Genomic DNA, 25028 nt, shown 5'->3' with positions numbered 1-25028 from the left:
GATCTCAGCGACATTAATTTATAAGAACCTCTGCATCAACTGTTAAGCTTTAAATATTTATGAATAAATAGATCATCATTTGGAGTTTTGGGATGCATACATTTTATGAGATAGTTTTAGCATTTCCTGCAGTTTTAGATACTTGTTGACTTATGAATTATATTGTTTGTGTCTGTGATTTTATATATATATATATATATATATATATATATATATATATATATATATATATATATATATATGAAACCAGGTGTACCCCCCTAACACACACACACACAAAAGTGAAGTATGCCTAGTTTGGTATGTGGTGGTAGTCGTGTGTGTGTTGGGGGGTGGCGGTAGCCTGGTTTCATACATTTTCATCAAACGGAGGAAATCATGGAGGTGGAAATGTCTAACCACGTGAGACCACCCTTATAGGAAATGCCAGCATTTTTAATTTGAAACGGTGACTATAACGCCACCTATGGACCAATCATGGTCATTCTTTCTAACACAGTTTACTCGCAAATAACTCAAAAGCTCCTTGACCAAAAATGCTCAAAATTTGTATGCTGCAACTGGAGCATATTTGGTCAAGGATTTTTTTTAGTTATTTGACAATTTCCAGGACAATAATACCAACAATTGCAATAGGGTTCCTACCAACTACCCTACGACGCCTAATAATAAACTTTATGTAGGTTAATAAAACATGAGCATTTTGACAACTTTACTGTAGGAAGCGTCATCATCTACTGTCTCTTTAAGAGACTGCAGTAGCGATACGCATTAGTCTAAACCTTTCCATGGCTGCAGCCAGGCTCTCATCAGCACCAGTCCATTTGCATACCACCGGTGACGGTTCCGCAACCATGCACAATTCCGGCGGGGACATCATGTAGGACTGTTCATTATCTGGCAACAATGGTAACTCTTGGGAAGCATGTTTTGGTCAGTCAATTTTTCATTCCGGTATCGCTGCATCGAGGAAGCAGGCATCACCCCTACAGAATCACCGTAGGGCGCAGCTAGGACGGCATTAGTTTGTCAGTCCTGTCCTGTCCCAAAGATTTCATGTCCTGCTCTGTTTTTGTTCATCAGAAGATAGCCTGCCTGGTAGGGTTCGGTGTGAAACTTACTGAAATTGCTAGTGTATTTAATGTAGTCTAGGCTTAAACTGTCACAGGTGAAACATTTATTTAGCGAAGTAGGCTACTATTGCAAAGTCATAGGCTATGATTCTCCTTGCCTGATAACTGGATATTGCGTTTATTTTAGTAGGCTAACAATCGATAGCTTCCTTCCCTTATCCACCGTAGGCCCAGTAGCCTATGTCAGACTGACTGGGTGTTCATTTGCGGCGTATGGTCTTAACTACTTAGCTTGATAGCTATTTGCGTTGGCTATTGCACTCAAAATGGCTACAACTAGGCTTTGATTTAGGCTTTGAACCAGACTTCTTCGTTCCCCTGTCAAACCAATGATGCTCAAATTACGTAAGATCTGCGTGTTTCCACCACCTGTTGCGAGGATGAGCACGTCGTCGTCTGATGAGCTTCTAAGCTGCACCGCCACCCATTGTAACGTATTAATGTAACTTTTGCCATGAATGCAACACTTTTGACACGTCTCCCCAATAACAGCTTGGACAAAAATGTAGTCAGTCAATTTCTATTTGTAGCCTATTTGAGATAGGGGCTTAGCCTACGTGAGTGAACTCCTCTGTGAAAACTGCGTCTTGGACCGCTGTTTGGCAACGCTTGAGCAACGTCGGGTGGCCAGAGCATTTAAAAATAGAAAAGGGTTAGGGATGCGTCCTCCCGTAGAGGCCTGTCCTCACCTGCGCGCTGAGAGATCCAATCAGCAGGCTAACACAGGGAATTATTTTAAGGTCTTATGGGTAGGCTACCCCACATCCAAAACCCGTCTTGAATTGCCTGTGTGGCCTCAGTCCATTTTCAGTCCTTTTGTCAATTTTGTCAGTGGATGTTTCTCTCTGACCGTGGTCAGGCTATCAGGGAATGTGTGTGCTCTGTGCATTAATGTGATAAACTCACTGTGTTGCTCCGTGTCTTGTTCTAGTTTGTAAATTGAGTCTTTATGCGTTGAAGGGCTCCTGATGGCCAGACTGGTTTAGACCTACCACCAATGGGCGCCAAACAGGCTGGCCACAACAGTGCACCACACATCCACAACAAAAAAACTGCATTGTCTTAGGTCTGTTTTTTTAATGGAATGCATATTGGATAATGGTTTCCATATACATATTAGAGAAAGTTCAAAACATGATTGGGAGGTTGGGGGTTCGATCCCTGACCGAGTCATACCAAAGACTATAAAAAATGGTACCCAATGCCTCCCTGCTTGGCACTGTGCATCAAGGGTAAGTCCCTGTGACATACCAGCATCATGTCCAGGGGGTGTAGGCTACACTTACAGTACCTCAAGTTGCCTCATGCTAAGGAATCAGGAGATAGGCTCCTGCTCTATGGGCCACTAGGCTCAAGAACTATTGGTTCTCAAGGCTACTTACTTACTAAAAACATGACAAAACAGTTTTCTCAAAACTTACATCTCAGAATGCACGATCACTTAGGCTATATTTGTGTTATGCTTGGTTTCTGTAGTCCAGCTCCAAGACGTCCTCCTAGCCACGGCAGAAGAGGTAGTCCAGGTGGTCCACACACACCCATGTCTCTCACTCCTGGTCGAAAGCCCTCTCCAGGACAGCGCAGGTACTGAGGTTTTCCTTTTCCTCGCCATTTATTGATAGACTATTCAATTATGCAATTGACTGTGCCAAGAAAAGGTAATGGGAATATTGTCATATTTAATCTTTTTGAGTGTTTCAAGATTAGGACATTATATTATGTTTGAAGAGTTCATTTGTAAAAACAGATACAGTATGTGCATTTTGATACATTTTGCAGTTGGGTTATTTTTGATTAAGTAAAGAAAAGTCTTCTTTACTTAATCAAAACAACCCAACTGCATTTTGATTGATATTTGAATGAAAAAATTATTCATCAAAACGCACATATCTGTTTTTTCAAATGAACTCTTCATTTGTCCATTGCTTTCTTCTGCAGGCGGTCGATGGGCACTGGTGGTGGCAGTGGGCGCTACTCCCATAGCGATGCCTCCAATGCCAACACGTACCCCTTGTCTGGCAGGGGTAGTGAGGGCAGTCCCACGGCCCGGACATACCCTGGCACACCCAGGTAACACTCTCTCTCTTTACAAGCTATGTGGCTCTGTAGGAAGGAAATAAGATGGAGAAAATATGCGGTACCATCCTACACACTCCACAATTTCCTTTTATTCCGTGCTTCGACATACTGTACGATGTAAGTCATGTCTCTGAATTGGTCTCATGGAATATAGCTGAGGATGCATGCTGGCTTTTTTCTGAGGTCAAGCAACAAATCACTCAAAGATGCTTCATAAATGCTTTTTATCAGAATAAAAATGCAACATCTGCCTGGGGATAAAAAGGGAACTTGAAATGACTGAGAAATGCAGACTTGAAATTAATAATTTGTAAAATTATGAAAGATGCAGAGCACGCTCAAAAGCTCTCGCAGCCTCTCAATCCATAGATTAAAACAGACCTTAAGTGAAAGACCTGCTCTCAGCCTTGATCGGTGATGAGAGTCCTCAAGGTGCATGTGATAATTGAATGTACTACATGACCTCCCCCCACCTTCATGAAAATGCAGGCGTCAGGCAAAGCACACCACCTGCAGCGACAACCATGGGATCCGGCCGCCCACCCCGGAGCAGTACCTCACGCCCCTGCAGCAGAAGGAGGTCTGCATACGACACCTGCGTTCCCGACTGAGGGAGAATGTGGACAGGCTGCAGCACAGGTGAGTCTGGGGGCGTGTGTGTCTCTTACATGGAACCGCAATGAAGCATCTTTTCAACAGAATTGAAGGTATTACGCTGAGTTCCATTTCCTGCCTCTACCTGGACCCAGGCACACTCACACACACACAGACATACACCAGTCCTGGGCTCAGATCCCCTTCCCCTCACCCTAACCCGGGTCCGTATCCTTTTACTACCCCCTCCCTACCCCAACCCCTGCCTCTATCTTGGCCCAGGCACACTCACGCACACACAGACATACACCAGTGTTTGCCATGTCTCTCCTATGATGTTATTAGCCTCTCTTACTCTGAAAATAATTAATAATAAAAGTAATTTTATGTTATTTATTGCTTTATAAATGTTCTTAGCCGGTAGACAAACATACTCCAGGAGCTTGCTCGATCGCCTTGTTGAGAGGGGTCAGGGAATAATTTTTTACAGCTCACTTATCTGGCCACTGGGTGATACTGTTTTTGTTGCTTCCCTCTGGAATATGTAGGGGTGGGACGTATGCCCACCTCCCTGTTCTCTTTAAAGTGCATTGTGTTGCCTCTGGGTATGAAATGCGCTATACAAATAAAGCTTTGATTGATTGATTGATTTGTATCCGAGCTCCGGATTCGGCGCCCGGGATGACGTCATATCCCAATTAAATGCATTCCAGAAACAATATGAGAAAACAATTGAAAAACCCACTTTCACCCCATCTTTGTAGTTTTAGCCAAGTTAACCATTAGCAATACCAGTTGATAATAATGAACTATGTGCTATTTTGCGCACATAAACACAGTAGCAACATTGTCCACTGATGGAAGTTGGACAGTACTGTATGTACTATTGATATAATGAGACACAAATCAGACAGAAACGCTAATAAACAGTCTTATTACAGCTTTCGCTTATTGTTAATGCACAGAGTAGCCATCTTGATTCGATGTCAGCAGCTGACGTGGATGAGTTCAGTAGGCTATTTGATGACGATTTTGATGATTTTGAACTCAGGACTCCCGATGTTTCCGAGACCAATGGAACGCGGCATTAACCCCTCGTTCTCCAACCCCAGGGACTGCGAGATCGGCGAGCTGAGGAACCAGCTGTGTCGGATGCAGGAGGACTGGATCGAGGAGGAGTGTCACCGCGTGGAGGCCCAGCTGGCCCTGAAGGAGGCGCGCAGGGAGATCCAGCACCTCCACGAGGTGGTGGAGTCGGTAAGAACCAACCTCAGCCCACGAGAACAAGACCTACTACTACACGACCACAGGCCCTGTGGTCCCGCTCGTGCGGCTGCTCACAGGTCCCGCTCGTGCGGCTGCTCTCCGGCCAGCACGCTGAGCCGCAGCACCACCTACACCCGGCTGAGCAGCGAGGCGCTGGCCGCGCAGCCGGACAGCAACGGCCACGCCCCCGAGCCCCAGGGGGGAGCGGCGGTGCCGCCGCGTGCCGAAGGCCGGACCCACCTGCTCCTGGAAGCGGCCCTGCTGTCGGAGCAGCAGGCTCCGCCTGGTCACGCTGTCCGCTGGGGGGCCCCCAGCGCCGTGCCGCCGCACTCCTACACCTACGAGCGGCTATGCAGCGGGGGGGCCGTGTTGCCCGTGTCCCACTCCTGCCACTCCCTCGGCGGCGGCGGTTGCGGGTGCGGCGGACACGCCTACCTCCCGCACCACCACCTGTTCCTGCACCTGCCCCAGGAGGAGGCGCCGCCGCCGGCTCTAGCTCCCGCCGCCGCGGTTCCTGTTCCTGTGGCAGAGAGCAGGCCAGAGGTCCGGTCCCAGGCCTGTAGCCCCACCATCACCTGGCTCTCTGAGGAAGGAGGGGCCGACGAGCTGAGCGTCATCTCCCTAACGACAGCCGACGTCACCCCCAGCGAGCCGCCGTCGTCCCCTCCCCCCCTGTCCTCCTCCCCTCCCGCCTACTTGTCTTCCACCGCCCCCCCCCGGTTCTCCCGTGGCGCAGAGCCGCTTCCTCCGGACAGGTCCGTGGAGATGACGGTGGTGCTGACCGTGGCCCAGACCTGCCAGCCCTCGCCGGGGGCCCAGCCCACCGTGGTGGAGGTGGAGGAGGAGAAGGACGTGGCTGAAGGAGGCGCCGGTGTCGTGGAAGAGGAAGAGGGGCCTCCCCAGCGCTGCCACTGGAGCCGGTATTTCCTGGTGGACCTGCTGGCTCTGGCCGCACCGGTGGTGCCGACGGTGGCGTGGCTGTGCCACGGGGCGCCGCGGGAGATCCTGCCCGTCTACCACATCGGCTCGCTGCTGCGGGGCTGCTGCGCCGTGGCCCTCCACTCGCTACGACGCAGGGGGGCCGCAGGCAGGGGCCGTGGGCCAGCTGGCACGAACGGGGCCACCTCTATCTGAGGACCCCCCTTCTCCTCACGGCGTGGCTCCCTTTCAGTTACCGTGCAAACCCCCAGCCTCCCGGGTCCACCGCTACAACCGTCTTCACCACGCGCCTGACACAGGGAAGACTCGATCTGCTTGTTTTGAAGTCGACCGATGAGAACGAACTGTTAATTAACAGGAATTGGGTCCTGTAGTTCTGTAGTAGTACTGAATGATTTGACTCTGGTTTAGTTATTTATCATCGCCATTGTTGTATCTTTCTTGTCATGCCTCGCTGGGGAGGACATCAAATGCAATGCATTAGTAATGTAGTGGGAATGTGTGGGCCTCCTATAATGTATTATTTCCGCTGCTCTGCAGTCGGAGTGGCTTCCAAAATCGTACAGCTCGTTGCACGTAACCCTAAAGAGATGTCCGCCTCCTGCCATTACCCGACTTCAACAGAGACTCCAAACACACACAGATCCCTTGGATGCAGTGTATCCCACGGGCCCAGGAAACTTCTGGCGTACTGTTTGAAAAATTGGGGTGCAAATGGTTTGTCTATCGAAATCATCAGCAGTGTTTCTCCTCCTGTTTCTACAGCTAAATTAATTAAGAACCTGGATGATAGTTTGTGTTGCTTGACATAAGATGAATGTTAAATAGGTCTAGTTGTTTACTTTGGCAATATATAAAGCAGAGAAGCAGATTTTGCACGTTGGGAAGGAAGAGCATTCTTGCATTTCAGGGATCTTTGGTTTCATTGGTTAAAATTATGGTCAAAGATGGACTAAGACCGATGTTACTATCTATACCAAATGTTATGTGACAGTGAGGAAATATAATTGATCTTCACAGTGGCATCTAGGTACTTAGGTATTTATTTTTAGTATTTGATTTCAATTTAAAATATTGCTTGTTCTCCCATTTGGAGGGCTATTCAAAGTTGCTCCTCATAGCAAAAACTATCCATAAGTATGTTTTCTTCACTATAGTGCTTACTGCTTACAGATTTTCAGTTAATTAGATACAGATGCCAAAAGCAAGTGTATGTGATAAAATTGCACAAAAGCTGTAGAAGATGAATTTCCTCTCCTTTGAAAATAAAAGTAAAGTTGCCTTTGTTTCATTGTGAAAAGTGGCATGCCCTTTAGACAGAAGTGGCACTCTTTGATGTGTAGAGAAACACAGTAGAGCCATGTGAACATCCACAGCATACTGGCTAAAGAAAAGTAAAAGATTTGGGCAGCACTTTAATCCGTCTAAATGTTTATAGAATCGACCTGTGTGTGAATGAAGGATACAGCTCATATAGCTCAATATCAAAGGTACATCTTGATTAAAGCCAGCTTCTTTTAATACTCATATGACCAATCTATGTGGAAAACAGTAATTTATTCTTTTTTTTCTTTTAAAAAAATCAATTTTCATAACCGTGATCAATACATTTTTCAAAGCAAGGCCACTCAGCCACAGGAATGAGATCAATTTAATGTTTAAGTAATTATACTTTATGCGAAACTGTCAGGTCCTGGTGGCAGGCATGTCTAGTAAATTTGAAGTCAAATACAAAAAAAAAACATCACCATAAAAAAAAAAAAACATAACAGAATAAAATGACATGATATCCAAAAGGTATGGCCTATGCATTGTTACAATTAAGGTTCTACAATACAGCTAGAGGATAATTGAAGCAAGTGACAACACAATTTGTATCTAAATGGAAAGGAGAGTGAAGTGGTGAAGCTATAGACATGAGTCCTTTGCAGGAATCAAGTGCAGTAATCTTCTGTTAGCTTTTTCCTCCATGTTCCCGAGATAGGAGTCAACCTGTGGAGAGTAACAGGATGCAGTTCTGTGATCAACAGTAGGGACATGAATGACAGGATTACAGGAGATGAATGCCAGAGCTTGTTAAACACACCAATGAGCACTTAAGCTCTCCATGCTTAAAGTAACGAAGGCCTCAACAGTTTACACAACTTAAGTATTTGTTAGTTTTTTTTACAATTAATAATGGTATGAAAATAATCCTGTACAATCATGCAAAATAATGACTTATCTTGTCCAACTGAGACAGTCAATAGTTCTCACCCTGAAAATCTGAGTGGAATTAAACAAATAAGTGCACAAGATTCATTCCAGGCCGAGCAGCTCCACGTCAAAAATGAGGGTAGCGTTGGGTGGGATGATGCCTGGGTGCCCTTTGCTGCCGTAAGCAAAGTCTGGCGAGCAGGTCAGCTTCGCCCGCTGGCCGACACTCATCTGTGGAGAGACAAACATCAGAATAATAACCGTGACATTCTCTAGCCAATAGCACTGGTAGTGAAACCCCAAATTAGGCAAATGTGTTTCCAGTGTCTACACACAATCGGGCACTTACCTGGGCGACCCCTTCTTCCCAGCCTTTAATCACCTCCCCTTTCCCGATCTTGAATTTGAAGGGCTTGCCCCTTTCCCGGGAAGAGTCGAATGTTGTTCCATCTGTCAGAGAGCCTGCAATGGCATGAAGGGGAGCTATTAGCTAGCTGACCGCTAGCCATAACGATACACCACTGTCTGAAAGCATCAATGGGTTCTAATAATACTCTAACGTTAGCTAAAGCAACACCTCATGCCATGACAATAATCACATATATATCAGTTCAGGTTGGTGTCTGTAGTTAGGCCCATTGATTTGCTAACGTTAGTTATCTAGCTAAATACCACCACTGGCCACATTCCTGTAACAGGAAACCAATTTAGCTATCTAGCTAGCTAGCGAGCAAAAACTAGCTGGACTGGGCCCAAAACCGTCTGCTCCGCCAGCATAATACTGTCTAGCAACAACAGCGACATAGCATAACAAAAATATGTAGCTAGCTAGTTCATCGAGTACACAAGCTAGCGTAGCAATATGGGACAGTAACGTTAGCTAGATACGATTTCTCGACACATTACACCAGACGGCTAGCTGAAGCAACACAAGACGAGTGGCGGGGACAGGATTCATTTGCGATGACTATGCTACGCTAACTTTAGCTAGTTAGCTACGCCCAAACGCTACACTGACAGCCAACATTATACAACATACCGCTACTGGCTACGATAGCTATCTTAGCTTAGCAGCTAGCTAACCCTCTGACTCACCGACATAGTGCACAACGACGGTCTGTCCCTTTTTAGGAAACGTCTGTCCTGAAAGAGGGGAGATGGCGTAAAACAAGATATAATTGGATGCCCACGTTTTGAAAACGAAAATAATCCGAATATGTGTTGCTAGTAGTCACAAAATATATCAAAGCTATTAGCGCCTTACCATTGCCAGCTATTGTGGTCTCAATTTCTACACCCATTTTGGCTCTCTCTCCTCACAATGTAAGCGGAAGCCGGAGGTCCAAAGGATTTAAAACAAGGGGAGGGCCAAACATGCAAATTATTACTGGTGGTATGCTGAGATTAATAAATCACAGTGAAAATGACAACAACAAACTTTATTTGTATAGGTAAACTCACTCATAGATAAGGTAAAATGCCGTCTAGAGGGAAATATGTTAAAAGGAAATAATGAAACTCAAACTATGTTACATTTACAACTGTAATTTATTGGCATTTCATCTCAGTGATTCATTTTCTTCACACAAAACATAGGCCAATGGGAAATTAAATGGCTTTCTGTAGCCAAGGTAAAATAAACTTAGGCCTATTGTAATGCTATACCCATGTGACTTTTGATTTCACCTGTAATTGATCAGACAGAGGCATATGATCAGATTTGGGATAATTGCAGTAATGATCTTGTCTGAGTTTTGATGTAGGGTAATCTGGGTGACTCTTATGAGAATGGTGGTATACCTTTTGCCTGACATCTTTTGGGGCGGTTTCTGAAGAGGGAACAGATGTGATTGACAGGTTATTCAACTCGGTGGGGTTTTTGTGATATTTGTGATTTGGTTTTGTGTAAGACTTGTCTGATCTGGACTTCGTAGTTAGCTGTGACTTGAAGCTTGATCTTTGACTGGACTGTGGTTGGTGTTCTGATTGGGCCTCTCCATCTGTTTGTGATACAGCTTCTAGTCTGATCAGAGAAAAAACAAAACTGTAACAACGTGTATTTGTTATCACTCTCTCAAATCACTTTCAAAAGCTGTAGGCTATTTTATTTATTTATCAAACGACTGGTCTACAGGACTCACCTTCCGAGCAGATGTGATTGGATCTGGAGGCGGCGTTCCTCGTTGATAGGGTACAGGTGGAAGAAGACCAGCCCGACCAGCAGCAGGGTGATGGGCACGGGAGCGAACAGCACCACCAGAGCCATCACCACTCCATCACCATGGCTACATGCGCTCGCTTCGTAACCGACAAAACTATACACAAATGCAAACACATAAATACAAACATACATGAATGGGAGAATGAGATAACTCCTGGAACGAGGAGGAACAGAGAGAGAGAGAGGGACAGAGAGAGAGGAAGGAAGGGAGGAGCAGGTGGATGGAAGGATGACTCACTGCAATGTCATGGTTGAGATTCCAGCAGACAGTCCTCCGCCTAGCTTATTGCAGAAGGCATAGCAGGAGAAAAACAGGGGCTCCAGGTCCTTGCAGCGGGGGTTTTGCATGGCAAAGTCATCCACCACATCTGGGAGCATGGACCTGCAGCACAAGGCCAGAGACTGGCTGGAAAACCATAACTCAACCGTCTCCTTCACGACACAGTAGTGCAGATTTTGGCATAAATTACAAGGTATGAAAAACGTTGCTAGAACATTCAACACTTGATAGACAGGCGGTCCAGTGAGGGAGGGTCTCAGTATGTGAATAAATCATGTGCTGTTCTTTGTTGATTCTCATTAGGAGTGACAGAGCCAGAGCAGGGTGCAGTAGTGAGCGTGGGACTGGGCGCTAGGGGGCTTTTGTCTGGGTTCTAACTCACCACGGCAGCAGGAACATGGCTGCCACACTGAATCCCAACAGGACACAGGTGGCCATGAAGACTGGCAGGTTGTTAGGCACAGATGCTATGATCACTACGGCAGGGATGAAGAGCTTTGGTATGGGGAAAATACACAAACGCATCACACGGGAAGAATTAAAATGGATTCTCATCTTGATTATGGTGGAGAAATGATCATCGTCATAAAAGGGAGGAAACGGTGCTCACCGATAGACCAGCGAGGACCGTGGTCTTTTTCCCCACCCTCACTAGGAGGGCCTGCCACAGTGGAACAGCTACAATGGCTGCAGTCTGTCAGGACAATTCCAAGACACGTATGAAAAAACAATGGGCACGTTTGCTATTTTAACACACTCTTTTATATGAAATAATTGTCAGCACTGCGCCGTAGTGTCCCAAGATGTCCAGCAGATGGCGGCAGAGTGCACCGTACTTGGATTTTGTGGACTGATTCGGGTTGGCTCACCCTAAGTGGGTTCACCTGTTTGGTTGCTGATTACATGCACCTGTATTTAAGACGTGTCTGTGTTTTGCCATGCATTCGAGCCTCATATGTTTCTAGGATACGCCAGTACCTTTGTTACCCTTTGTGGGACCTTCTTTTGGATTAAAGCAAGTTTGTTTTTGGCTCCTATGCTCAGCGTCCTGTACTTAAACTCAGTACTTTTAAGTTAGCATCGTGACAGTAGGCTCGAATCATCAACATGAGTTTAACAGGCGCTGAAGGAGCGGACATCAGCCTATCCCAAGTGCTCGGAGCTTTGAAAACCCAAGGATCCTCAATCCAGCAGATCCAGACCTGGATAACACAGCAAATGCATCAACAGAACCCCCCAGGCGGCAAGACATTCCTTCAGAAACCGGAGCGGTATGATGGCGTCCCAGAGACCTGTCAGGGATTTTTGACTCAATGTGACCTGTTTTTTGTTATGCAGCCAGATCAGTTCCCCTCAGAAAGAGCTAAGGTCGCTTTTATGATTTCTCTGCTCTCAGGTAAAGCTCTAGTGTGGGCTACTGCCCTGTGGGAGGCTAGTTCCCCACTTTGTGCTAATGCAGCAGAGTTCTCTAAAGCACTACGCCAGGTTTTCAACCATCCTGTGAGTGGCAGAGAAGCAGCACGCCGCATCAGCACGCTCCGCCAAGGGGCCAGAGCCGTTTCTGAGTATGCTATAGAATTCCGCACCTTGGCAGCTGAGAGTAAATGGAACAATGAAGCACTTTTGACCACTTTTTATAACGGCCTGTCTGAGGCGGTCAAAGATGATTTGGCTAGTCGGGAGTGGGGTGCCACTTTAGATGAGCTCATTACCACCTCTATCTGCCTCGATCAGCGCATACGCGAAAGGAGGCGTGAGCGCAGGCTTCCCAACTCCGCACAGCCCCAAGCGCGTTCGCCACAGAGCGCGTCAGCTCCCGCTGCTCAGCCCACTCAAGCGGAGGCTATGGAGATAGGCAGGTACCGCATCACACCTGCTGAAAGAGAGCGTCGCCGCAGAGAGAGATGCTGTCTTTACTGCGGTGAGGCTGGTCATTACAGAGACCGATGCCCCCAGCTGCAGGGAAACGAAAACGCTCATTAGGGGAAGGGGACAGCTTAGTGAGCAGTTTGGTCCGATCTCAGTCCCCCAACCCAGCTAAGCGCCTATCCCTGAGTGCTCAACTCACCTGGACCTCAGAGAACCCTGAGAACATCCCAATCACTGTGCTGATCGATTCCGGTTCAGAGGAGAATCTGATGAACTCTGCTCTGGTCACACGCCTCGGTCTACCGGTCATGGCTCTTCCCAATCCTGTGAGAATACAGGCACTCGACGGACGACCCCTAGGCTCCGGTAAGATCGACTACATGACACGCCCCTTATCGCTACAGATTGGTTCACATAAAGAGACTATCTCTTTGGCTTTAGTCGATTCCCACCATGACATGGTAGTACTAGGGTTTCCCTGGCTCCAGAAGCACAACCCCCTAATCAATTGGTCCACTGGGGCAATTTTGTCATGGAGCTCAGAGTGTGTTTCAGCCAATCATTTTACACCTGTGATGGAGTGTTCCGCTGCCTGTTCATCTCCTGAGCTCACTTCAGTCCCTGCCGAGTATCATGACTTAGCTGAAGTGTTTAGTAAGACTAGAGCTACAGAACTACCCCCTCACAGATCTTATGACTGTGCCATTGACCTGTTGCCTAACACTATTCCCCCCCGGGGACGACTGTACCCTCTCTCCGTCCCAGAGACTCAGGCCATGGAGGATTACATTAGTGAGTCCCTTACCAATGGGCTTATTAAGCCCTCGACCTCACCCGTGTCAGCAGGTTTCTTTTTTGTACCCAAGAAAGATGGTGGTCTACGACCATGCATAGACTACCGAGCACTGAACAACATCACAGTGAAAAACAAATATCCGTTGCCACTCATGTCTTCTGCTTTTGACCTCCTTGGAGGAGCTACAGTGTTCACCAAACTAGACCTGCGGAACGCTTACCATTTGGTCTGCATCAGAGAGAACGATGAGTGGAAGACTGCATTTAGCACCCCTAGTGGACATTATGAATACTACGTGATGCCGTTTGGTCTGACTAATGCACCCGCTGTGTTCCAAGCCTTTGTAAACGATGTGCTCAGAGACTTCCTCAACCGCAGTGTGTTTGTTTACCTCGATGATGTGCTCATCTTCTCCAAGTCCCTTACAGAACATCGTCAGCACGTCCGGCAGGTCCTACAGCGGTTACTGGACAATCAGCTGTTTGTCAAACTAGAGAAGTGTGAGTTCCATGTTGCACGCACCTCCTTTTTGGGGTATGTCATCTCCCCTGACGGTGTGATCATGGACCAATCCAGGGTGCAAGCAGTACTGGACTGGCCGGTTCCTACCACTCTCAAACAGGTACAACGTTTTGTGGGATTTGCTAACTTCTATCGTCGTTTCATCCGAGGTTTCAGCTCCATTGTAGCACCCATCACAGCAGTGACCCGTGGAGCACCGACCAAACTCAGATGGACCCCGGAGGCACAAGCGGCATTCGAGCACCTCAAGGCTCAGTTCACGTCGGCTCCCCTGCTGAGGCATCCTGACCCTACCCTACCGTTTGTATTGGAGGTGGACGCGTCCGGTTCTGGAGTTGGAGCCGTGCTTTCCCAGAAGTCAGGTATGGACAATAAGACTCACCCGTGTGCCTTTTTCTCTCGCAAGCTCAGTGACGCTGAAAGGAACTACGACGCCGGTGACAGGGAGCTGTTGGCCATCCTACGGGCGCTTGAGGAATGGAGACACTGGCTAGAAGGAGCACGCCACCCATTCACTGTCATCACGGATCATAAAAACCTCCAGTACATCCGTGGAGCCAAACGCCTGAACCCCCGACAAGCCAGGTGGGCTCTGTTTTTCACCCGATTCAGGTTTATCATCACGTTTCGCCCCGGAACCAAGAACGCCAAGGCTGATGCCTTATCACGACAGTATGACATTGATGTTACTGACCCTGTCCCCGAGTGCATCATTCCCCCCAGCTGTGTGGTGGGACAGGTGACGCTTGCCCTGGAGGACGCCGTCCTGCGTGCGCAAGAGGAGGATCCGGGTCCTGGTGGAGTACCCCTGGGCCATCTGTATGTCCCACTCAACGCCCGCTCTGATGTTCTACAGTGGGGGCATGACTCACCAGTGACGGGGCATCCGGGGACTGCCCGCACAGTAGAGCTAGTTAGCCGCCACTTTTGGTGGCCGCGCATGAGAAGCGACATTGAGGAATATGTCCACGCATGTACAGTCTGTGCTACACAGAAGTCAGGGAACCAAGCCCCGGCAGGCCTGCTTCACCCCCTGCCGGTCCCATATCGACCATGGTCCCACATTTCGATGGATTTCATCACAGGCCTACCACCTTCTGATGGCAACACTGTGATTTTTGTAATCGTGGACCGGTTCTCTAAAGCTGCCCACTTTGTCCCTTTACCTAAGCTGCCTTCAGCGAAGGAAACCGCCGATGTGGTGGTCCGGGAGGTGGTGCGTTACCATGGCATCCCAAGTGACATTGTCTCTGATAGAGGCCCCCAATTCATGTCCAAGTATTGGTGTGCATTTTGGTCCTTGTTTGAAACATCTGTCAGTCTTTCTTCAGGCTATCATCCCGAGAGTAATGGACAGACGGAACGTGTGAACCAGGAACTGGAGAAATACTTGCGCTGTATGGTCTCATCCAATCCGGGTGCCTGGAGTCGGAAGCTGGTGTGGGCTGAAATCGCCCACAACCAACTGAGTGGGTCATCCACCGGTATGTCCCCTTTTGAGGTTCAGTATGGATTTGTCCCACCGTTTTTTCCCTCTCAACAGTCCGAGTCAGCGGTCCCCTCTGCGGATGCTGCTGTGGCCAGGTGCCGCCAGTCCTGGAAAAAGGCCCGTGCTGCGCTTACGCGCACCACCGAACGCCATCGAATCCAGGCCAATCGCAGGAGACGGCCTACCCCGACGTTCCGCCCTGGACAGAAAGTGTGGCTCTCCACCAAGAACCTGCCTCTGCGCACAGACACCAAGTTCACTCCCCGGTTCATCGGCCCGTTTCCTGTGGAGAGGAGGGTTAACCCGGTGGCTTACAAACTCAAACTTCCTAGGACTCTCCGGGTGAGACCGGTGTTCCATGTCTCCTTATTGAAACCTCTATTCTCCTCACCCTTGTCCAGGCCTGCCCCGCTGCCGCCCCCTCCGCGGGTCATCGCTGGTGGCCCGGTCTACACCGTCCGGAGGCTGCTGGATTCCCGGCGGTGGGGGCGGGGCCTCCAGTACCTGATAGACTGGGAGGGCTACGGCCCGGAGGAGCGCTCATGGGTGCCCTCCCGGCACGTCCTGGATCCTGGCCTCATCCGCGCCTTTCACCGCGCCCACCCTCTCAAACCTGGCCCACCTGGAGGTGGTCGTCGGGAGGGGGGCACTGTCAGCACTGCGCCGTAGTGTCCCAAGATGTCCAGCAGATGGCGGCAGAGTGCACCGTACTTGGATTTTGTGGACTGATTCGGGTTGGCTCACCCTAAGTGGGTTCACCTGTTTGGTTGCTGATTACATGCACCTGTATTTAAGACGTGTCTGTGTTTTGCCATGCATTCGAGCCTCATATGTTTCTAGGATACGCCAGTACCTTTGTTACCCTTTGTGGGACCTTCTTTTGGATTAAAGCAAGTTTGTTTTTGGCTCCTATGCTCAGCGTCCTGTACTTAAACTCAGTACTTTTAAGTTAGCATCGTGACAATAATGTCCTATGGTGTAAATGCCATACCATGTTAAATACAGTAGTGTATGTTTGTGGACAATATACAGTAAGTGTGGAGGTTGCTGGTGGGATAATACTGTGGATGAGTCTGTTACAGTTTGTACTTGTACAAAGTGTCATGAGTGTGTGTGTGTGTGTGTGTGTGTGTGTGTGTGTGTCACAGTGTGTGTGTGTGTGTGTGCGTGTGTGTGTGTGTGTGTGTGTGTGTGTGTGTGTGTGTGTGTGTGTGTGTGTGTGTGTGTGTGTGTGTGTGTGTGTGTGTGTGTGTGTGTGTGTGTGTGTGTGTGTGTGTGTGTGTGTGTGTGTGTGCGCGCGCCTGTGTGTGTGTGTGTGTTAGCACAGTGGCAACGGTGGTTAGCAATGAGCAAGATCTCACCAGAAGAACCAGGAGAAGGTGTTGGAGCTGACCTCCAAGTCCAGCTGCATGGCTGCAAAACAGTGCAAAGTTCCCCAAAGACATCTGTGAATAAATGATGGATGACAGAAAAAATCAAGAATTATTATACTTATAATATATAATGTATATAATAGGTCTATAATATGTCAGGGGCAATTTGAATATGACTGGTGCACATAGGAAAAAACAATGACAGAATGATGTGACAAGCTATTGGTTAAAATCTTACCTGGAAGGCAAGTGCAGCAAAAAGGAATCCCATAACAAGTCGTTGATATGGAACATGCCCCACTAGCATCTTTAGAGAAGAGAAATAGGACATACGCACTGTCTCCTGAGTGCAGAGAGGAGCTGCAGGTAAAACCACAGACAGAATAAAGAAAAGGACAGAGACATACAACACTGGCCTGACTTAATCACTATCCCTGTTCTGAAACGTGAAACAAGTGAAAACTCTGTCCACGGCCAATCATCTTCTAGCCCCACTGCCTCTCAGCACTGAACTCTTGACCCCATTGTGGTGGCTTACGTTTGTCTGTGCCTGGTAGGCCCGGACTGACCCCTCCTACCCAGGATTCCCCATGTCTGACTCACCCTGCTGCTCTTTCACTCCCAGGTACAGAACCAGACAGCAGAGGAAGATCAGCCCACCCATGACCAGAGCAGAGGTCAGGAAAGCCTTTCTCTAGAGAGAGAAAAAATACAAAATACCTGACTTCTACTGTATGTATACAAAGTGAAACATACACACACGCGCACACACACACACACACACACACACACACACACACACACACACACACACAGTGCCTACAAACAGACTAACATAGCCTGTCTGCAAGTATTGTAAACTGAGATAAATTCACAATGCACCCTCCCCAACACACACACACACACACACACAGACACATACACGCACACACACACACACACACACACACACACACACACACACACACACACACACACACACACACACACGCTGAACAATGTCCTTTGTTGAGCAAAGTACAGTTAATCACAGGGTAATGTGATATCCCTGGGACTGCTGGAGTTCACTGCCACAAGAGTCAGGGTGTGCAACTGGGGCCCAGACAGTCCCGTTCACCACGGCCCCACAGTGTGTCTTTAACAAGAGGAAGAGGTTGAAAAGTGTCGTTACGGTGGCCTGTAGCGTAGCGGGGTGTGGCGTGGTGGAAGGGTTGTTCTGAGCGAGCTCGGTGGTCTGGCCCAGCTGATGACAGGTTCCCTCTCTCTCCGTGTTGTACACCGCCATGACCTGGCCCTGAATCACTGAGGCCCCCAACATGGCCATCATCTCCACAGTCATCCCTGTAGGGGAGAGAGACAGAGACGCGGTGGAGGGAGGGGGAGTGACTTATGACTCAGACTGGGTAGAAAGACAGACAGGAAGACAGTGATCACTTATGACTACGCAATAGGGAAGGAACTGGTGGTAAGGGACACAGGAAAACACACAGCTGAAAACCAGGCTACTTAAAGGTGCAGTACGCAGCTTGTGATTTCCTGTTAGGAAAAAATGTTGACAGATTTTTGAAAATGCAACCAACATAATCCCCGCCCCTCCGTTCAGGCACTCCTCCAAAGTCAGGGAAAACAAATGACACTCGCTAGGCAGGTAGGTAGGTTGACAAATAAGCCATCCGATCATTTCGCTTTCATTGGCAACTCAAAATGATTGGATGCACTTATTACAGTCCTTACGGATTTATTTCATTTTAGTGTTTTAGTGTACTTCATTTACCGCACCTTTAATACTTGTTTGGGGTGAAGGAGAGTGTGTGTTTGTGTGTGTTTATGTGTATGTATGTGTGTGTGTGTGTGTGTGTGTGTGTGTGTGGGCTCTTACTGTAGGCTGTGGCAGAGTCTCTGTCCCTCTGGTCTCCCCCCAGAGACATGTTGAGTGAGAGGTAGGGGACGTTGAAACACTGTGAACGGAGCGAGACAGAAACCACGGTGACCGTGCGTACGGAGGCACAGTAGCAGAGCAGAGGAGCGAGACACGCAGCGGTTACCATGGTCACGGTGACACAGTGAAGAACATGACATGAGATACAGTCACCATGGCAACACTGTAGAAGGGAAGAAGTGAACCCTTTAACCAGTCAAGTTTTCAAAAAAGGCGCAACCGTGGTGACCTCGAGGGTTTATTGGCCATAAGTGATAACACAACACACGTGAGTGAGGGGCAAGAACACACACACACACACACACACACACCCACACACACACACACACACACACACACACACACACACACACACACACACACACACACTCACACGCACGTTCAGTGGTCGCCAGTGGAAATTGTTCTCAGCAGTTATCCCATCCAAGCCCTCCTCCTCCAGGGGCAGCCAGGAGCAGTGGGGCAGCCATCGATCATGGCGCCCGGGGAACAAGTCCAAGTGCTCAGTCCAAGTCCTGGTCAGGGACCAGACTGAAGAGGATCTGTTCTTCTGCATGTTTTTCATATTGGGTTCTTTGGGAGGAAACCCTTGCAAACACAGGGGGAACATGCAAACGCCGCACAGAAAGGCCCGGAGACCTTCTTGCTGTGAGGCGACAGTACTAGGTACTGCGCCACGGTGCCGCACGTGAGCGATTTGGGGGTTCATTGTCTTGCTCAAGGACACTTTGGCATAATGCTGGGAGCTGGGATCGAACCGGGGACGTAAGGATCCCCAGCTGGCCGCTCTACCTCCCGAGCTACGTACATGCCGCCCCTAGTCAATGATAACCTGCTGCTTAGGAGCGTAACATCGCAGACTGATCCGTTGAAATAAAGCAATGATGGTGGAGCGTTGTTAGCTGGAGTCGAGGAGGATGGAACGCCAGATAGGTTTAGGGGTTGTGTGGTGTGTGGATGGTGAGAAGAGGGGATTGTGGTCTTGTGTGGATGCAGAGAGTGGTATATGACAGTACGGGAGATCTCACACTCATGAGGGTCTCAAACAGGCAGCTGGCTGCGAGGAACCACGGAACACTGAAGGCCTCAGACACGGAGCCATGAGGGACGAACCACAGCAGAACGTAGGAGAGGACTGTGAACGGCATGGATAGAACCACCCTGAAAGATACGAGAAATGCCGTTAGAAACGGTTCAGAGAGTGAAGGACTTGACTTGGTGTTCTTTTTTGTGTGTGCTGAGAGCCATGCTACTGAGCTGATGAAGATCCACAAGGATCAAAACGTTGTTTGAATAAAGAAGTCCTGCTAAATTACAGCCGGTGTGCGGGTTCTATCTACAACCCATGACTTATCCTTAACCCAGCACCCATTGTCGACGTGTGTATTATATATCTCTCAACTCAGCCACACTGACCACGGCATGAGTTTGCCGATGGGGGTGCGGCCACTTCGGCTGACCAGGTAGCCCACCAGGGGGTCCGTTACAGCATCCCAGGCCCGACTCAAAAACAAGATCAGAGAGACATAGAAGGCCTCTATCTGGAAAGAGCCAGGATGGAACGCACACAAAACATGACTGATAGGTTTACACATTACATATAGGCACTCAGTGACACGACTTATGGCAGAGTTACTGTATGCACAGGCTAGTTATACATCGGAATAGGCTTAAGACCAACACACCTGTACTACATCCAGCAGGAAAATCTGTAGAGAGAGGCCCACGGCAATGTTTGTAATCTGATAGGGCACTCCTCCCACCGCATAGCACAGCTTCCTGGAGAGAGGGATCCCTCCTGGACGCTACAATGACCGGATACCAGAAACGTTTGGCGGAGGAAGATAAGTGAAAGAGAGAGAGAGAGAGAGAGAGAGAGAAGAGAGAGAGAGAGGGACACCAAGAGAGGGGTAAAGTAGCCTAATGGAAATGTTTGGCTTTTGTATTTCTCTGCTCTGGCTATAGCTTGGTGAGCACAACCCCAACCGAAAAGCAATGTACGTGTAGTGTTATCAATCCTTATTGATTTAGACCACAGCAAGTAGGCTACAGCACGACAGTCCAGTTGTGTAGCTTTGTAACACATAGACCCTGGGTAAGAATCCAATCCTTGGCACTGACCACTTCAAGATACAATGGCTGCTCTGTCAGGTGTCCAGTGTTATGCTGTAGTCAGAACAGGCTTAGTGCTATGCAGATTAAGGGTAATACAAAACATAAAAAATTTGTTCAATAACATTAAGCTTACAGAAGCCTGGCGTTGACGGTTCTTGCACTTGTTTCTGCCTTGACAACCTATGGCATGTGGAAGTAGCTGTCTCTTCAGGGTCTGTAGTTGGTCTGTGAAGGCTTTGAGGCATCCCATCTTTAGGAGTTACAGTAGGAGTTAGGCACTGGTAAATGTAGTCCACGTCTCCAGGGAATCTACCACTGAGAGAAGGTCTGTTCTGTACTTCCACTCTTTTTCTTTGCCTCTGGTTTGAGTATCGACCACTTTACACCTTGTTTCTCAACAATAGGTGCAATTATCTCTCTCTCTCTTTATCTCTCACTCTCTCTCTCTCTCTCTCTCTCTCTCTCTCTCTCACTCTCTCTCTTTAATCCCACAGGTATCTGGCAAAACAGCACTAGTGGCTTTGAAAGTGAGAAGTTCCATTCAGAACCAACAACCATACCAACCACCCAGAAAGGCCACTCTAAAGGATAAAACAACCAAGAAAAAGTGCTCTAACCTACTTTTACATATTGTGGAGAAACCCAAACATGCTTTTTGTAAATGGTAATTATTTAGATTATATCTCACATCACATGGAATGAAAGAAACAAGCTACCGAGTGGTAGGTCTACAAACAAGTCAAATCAATATGGACTATCATGACCTCTAGTGGAGAAGAACAGTAACTTCCCCTCTCGTTGCTTTATGTGCATTTTGACACAGTTGCCATAGCAGCCTGACCATCCCGTTCCTGTGAGCTAGTTCTCTCCATGTTATTGGTAGTTTTCTTCTTCTTCTTCTTCTTCTGCTTCTTCTTCTTCTTCTGCCATTCAGTCAATGGCAGCCTATAGAACCGATTGGTCACTTTTTAAGAAAATGTGCACGATGGTAGAGGATCATGCGATTAGGCAATGGAGCAAGTCTTACATCAATTGGCCAATAGGGGGCACAATAGCAGCCCACTGAAATTGCGAAATTTGAACAGGCATAGCTCATGCCCCGTTTGACTAGAGTCAAAACTTTGCACGCATGTCCGCACCTATAACCCAAGGCTAGCCATGCATTATTGGCCCGATCAAACCCAATGGGGGCACTAGAGAGCTCATTTCCCGTTTTGGCCTTACTGCCAAGCCGATTCTTCGGAAACCTAATACAGTTGTACCACAGCATAATGTAAGGTACCTTGAGAAATATGAAGCAGATTGGCCACAGGGTGGCGCTATAAGAAGCCAAAATGCTTAAAAGTGGCCAAAACGCAATCGATTGCTGTGTGCCCCCTGTGGCCAAATGGGTTTCCTATTGGTTGTATGGGTAGGTCATCTCATGTTCTACAACTTGCTCATTGGACTTGAAATTACCAGATTAAAATTTGATATTGATATGAGCATTTTTGTGAAAGGCCAACCATCACGCTTTCAAAGGCATATGACAGACATATCTCATGCCCCGTTTAACCTAGAGTCATGACACTTTGCCCACATATGTCTCTCCTCACAATGAACAAATTTGCCTAAATAACCTATAACTTCCGGTTATATACATTTTCTTCTATTTCGCATTTTTTGAAAAATGCTTAAAATCTATCTCTTCCTAGAAAGTTTGACGGATTCACATCACGCTCGGAAGACATAATCTAAGGAATAATATCTACAGTTCCATCTCTGCACATTTTTTAAAAGTTTTAGGCCTAACCGCCAGGCCGATTTTTCATAAACTTGGGACAATGGTATCAGAGCGTATGGTGAGGTAGGTTGAGAAATCTGAAGCAGATTTGGCCACAGGGTGGCGCTATAACAAGCCAAAATGCTTAGCGGCGGCTGTAGCTCAGTTGGTAGAGCAGGTCGTTCAGTGATCGAAGGGTCAGTAGTTCGAATCCCAGCTCCGACTGTCCACATGTCGAAGTGTCCTTGAGCAAGACACCTTACCCCAAATTGGTCCCAATGAGCAGGTTAGCACCTTGCATGGCAGCTACCGCCATTGGTGTGTGAATGTGTGTGAGAATGGGTGAATGTAAAATGCTTTCAGTGCCGCTAAGGTGGAAAAGCACTATATAAGTGCATTCCATTTACCATTTTACCATTTAAAAGTTGCTAAAACGCCATCGATTGCTGTGGCGCCCCCTGTGGCCAAATAGGTTTCCCTTTGGTTGTATGGGTAGGTCATCTCATGTTCTACAACTTACTCATTGGACTCGAAATTACCACATTAAAATTTGATAACGATTTAAGCATTTTTGTGAAAGACCAACCATCACGCTTTCAAAGGCATATGACAGACATATCTCATGCCCCGTTTGACCTAGAATCATGAGACTTTGCCCACATATGTCTCTCCTCACAATGAACAAATTTGCCTCAATAACCTATAACTTCTGGTTATATTAATTTTCTTCTATTTAGCATTTTTTGAAAAATGCTTAAAATCTATCTCTTCCTAGAAAGTTTGACGGATTCACATCACGCTCGGAAGACATAATCTAAGGAATAATATCTACAGTTCCATCTCTGCACATTTTTTAAAAGTTTAATAAAACACAAACTATGAGCCAATGAAGATTGCAAAGGTCGTGGCTTTGCATGGCTTTTCACATAAAGGCATATAAGCTCTGAAGGTTTGTACAGAACACCACAAATCTTTGCAAGCATGTCCGTACCTAATAACCCAAGGCTAGCCCTGCATTATTGGCCTGATCAAAACCAATGGGGGCGCTAGAGAGCTAATTTCCTGTTTAGGCCTAACCGCCAGGCCGATTTTTCCTAAACTTGGGAAAATGGTACCAGAGCGTATGGTGAGGTAGGTTGAGAAACATGAAGCAGATTTGGCCACAGGGTAGTGCTATAACAAGCCAAAATGCTTAAAAGTGGCTAAAACGCAATCGATTGCTGTGGCGCCCCCTGTAGCCAAATGGGTTTCCCTTTGGTTGTATGGGTAGGTCATCTCATATTCTACAATTTACTCATTGGACTCGAAATTACGAGATTAAAATTTGATATCGATATCATTTTTGTGAAAGGCCAACCATCACGCTTTCAAAGGCATATGACAGACACATCTCATGCCCCGTTTGACCTAGAATCATAAGACTTTGAATCTAGGGAACAATATCTAAAGTTCCATCTTGGCACATTTTTGAAAAGTAAAACAGAAACTATGAGTCAATGAAGATTGCAGAAGCCGTAGCGTTTCACATAAAGTGGTATCATTTCTGAAGGGTTGTACAGAACACGACAAAACTTTGCAAGCATGTCCGCACATATAACCCAAGGCTAGCCCTGCATTACTGGTCATTCCCAATGGGGGCCCAAGAGAGATCTTTTCCGGTTTAGGCCTAACCGCTAGGATGATTTTTCTGAAACTTGGTACAATGGTACCAGAGCATATGTTGAGGTAGGTTGAGAAAAAAGAAGTAAATTGGCCACAGGGTAGCCAAGCCAAAATGCTTAAAGATGGCTAACACACAATCAATTGCTGTAGCGCCCCCTGTGGCCAGATGGGGCTCAACTTGCTTGTATGGGTAGGCCATGGAATGCTCTATAACTTACATATCGGATGCAAAATTGTCAGATTAAATTATGATGGTGATATGTGTTTTTGTGCAACAACACCCCCTTGCGCTTTCATTGTATTTTCATTGACATCAAAGGCTAGTGGTAGCTCAATGGTAGCTCAAATGTGGCTATGGCGTGTTTCGCTTGTTGGCTTTGATGCGTTAGGGCTTGGCCCCGTTCATTGCTATATTTTTATTTTATTATTTTACCCTTTTTTTTGCATTGTTTCCTGACTGCAGTTGCCAAGCATCTAGATTAGAAAGGCAACATAGGCTACATGCAGCTAACCACTACAAAGACAATCTAACTAATCCCGTATGTATGAACAGTTATATTAATAGCCTATAATAACTATCAAAAGTTATTGAATTAATTCTAAAATTGGAATCAAGGATTCAAATGCAGTTTGCTTCATTATAAATCTTTATTGACATCTATGTGCAGATTTGACTGTACCGTTTGACTGATCATGTCACAACCAAAAACAAAGACTGGGCACAGCCCCAGAAAGAGAAAACACAACGTTTTTGAGCAGGTCAATAATAAAGAAATTGTAAAAAAAAAAAAAA

General features: G+C 47.2%; 3 protein-coding genes across 4 annotated transcripts; 1 reads left to right on the top strand and 2 right to left on the bottom strand.

The window, feature by feature from the left end:
* Positions 1 to 2673: 2673 nt before the first annotated feature.
* Positions 2674 to 6206, top strand: snpha (syntaphilin a; the record flags this gene model as incomplete). The annotated part of the gene is made up of 4 exons (XM_084462025.1): positions 2674 to 2717; positions 3072 to 3203; positions 3702 to 3851; positions 4919 to 6206. 4 exons carry the CDS (start codon positions 2674 to 2676, stop codon positions 6204 to 6206), a joined length of 1614 nt encoding a protein of 537 aa, XP_084318151.1.
* A 1302-nt stretch (positions 6207 to 7508) lies between these two features.
* On the bottom strand, positions 7509 to 9555 carry fkbp1aa (FKBP prolyl isomerase 1Aa). 2 transcript variants are annotated; one of them, XM_084461765.1, is made up of 5 exons: positions 9472 to 9555; positions 9303 to 9350; positions 8557 to 8669; positions 8268 to 8438; positions 7509 to 8003 (listed from the first exon to the last, which is right to left on the bottom strand). In XM_084461765.1, the coding sequence occupies exons 1-4, from the start codon at positions 9506 to 9508 to the stop codon at positions 8310 to 8312; spliced, it is 327 nt and encodes a 108-aa protein (XP_084317891.1). In that variant the 5' UTR covers positions 9509 to 9555; the 3' UTR covers positions 7509 to 8003; positions 8268 to 8309. The 2 variants fall into 2 exon arrangements, with proteins under 2 accessions (XP_084317891.1, XP_084317892.1); XM_084461766.1 differs by having other exon boundaries at positions 9303 to 9345; positions 9472 to 9524.
* A 789-nt stretch (positions 9556 to 10344) lies between these two features.
* mfsd2al2 (major facilitator superfamily domain containing 2a-like 2) lies at positions 10345 to 21061 on the bottom strand (the record flags this gene model as incomplete). The annotated part of the gene is made up of 13 exons (XM_084435997.1): positions 10345 to 10522; positions 10667 to 10810; positions 11091 to 11203; positions 11319 to 11402; positions 16746 to 16829; positions 16996 to 17117; positions 17361 to 17451; positions 17929 to 18098; positions 18637 to 18715; positions 19725 to 19857; positions 20113 to 20237; positions 20382 to 20501; positions 20945 to 21061. 13 exons carry the CDS (start codon positions 21059 to 21061, stop codon positions 10345 to 10347), a joined length of 1560 nt encoding a protein of 519 aa, XP_084292123.1.
* Between the last annotated feature and the right edge of the window lie 3967 nt (positions 21062 to 25028).

Source organism: Borostomias antarcticus (assembly GCF_949987555.1).
Source record: "Borostomias antarcticus genome assembly, chromosome: 3".
In the NCBI taxonomy this organism is placed as follows: Eukaryota; Metazoa; Chordata; class Actinopteri; order Stomiiformes; family Stomiidae; genus Borostomias; species Borostomias antarcticus.
The sequence above is the reverse complement of the archived record's forward strand: the minus strand, read 5'-3'. Positions and strand labels throughout refer to the sequence as shown.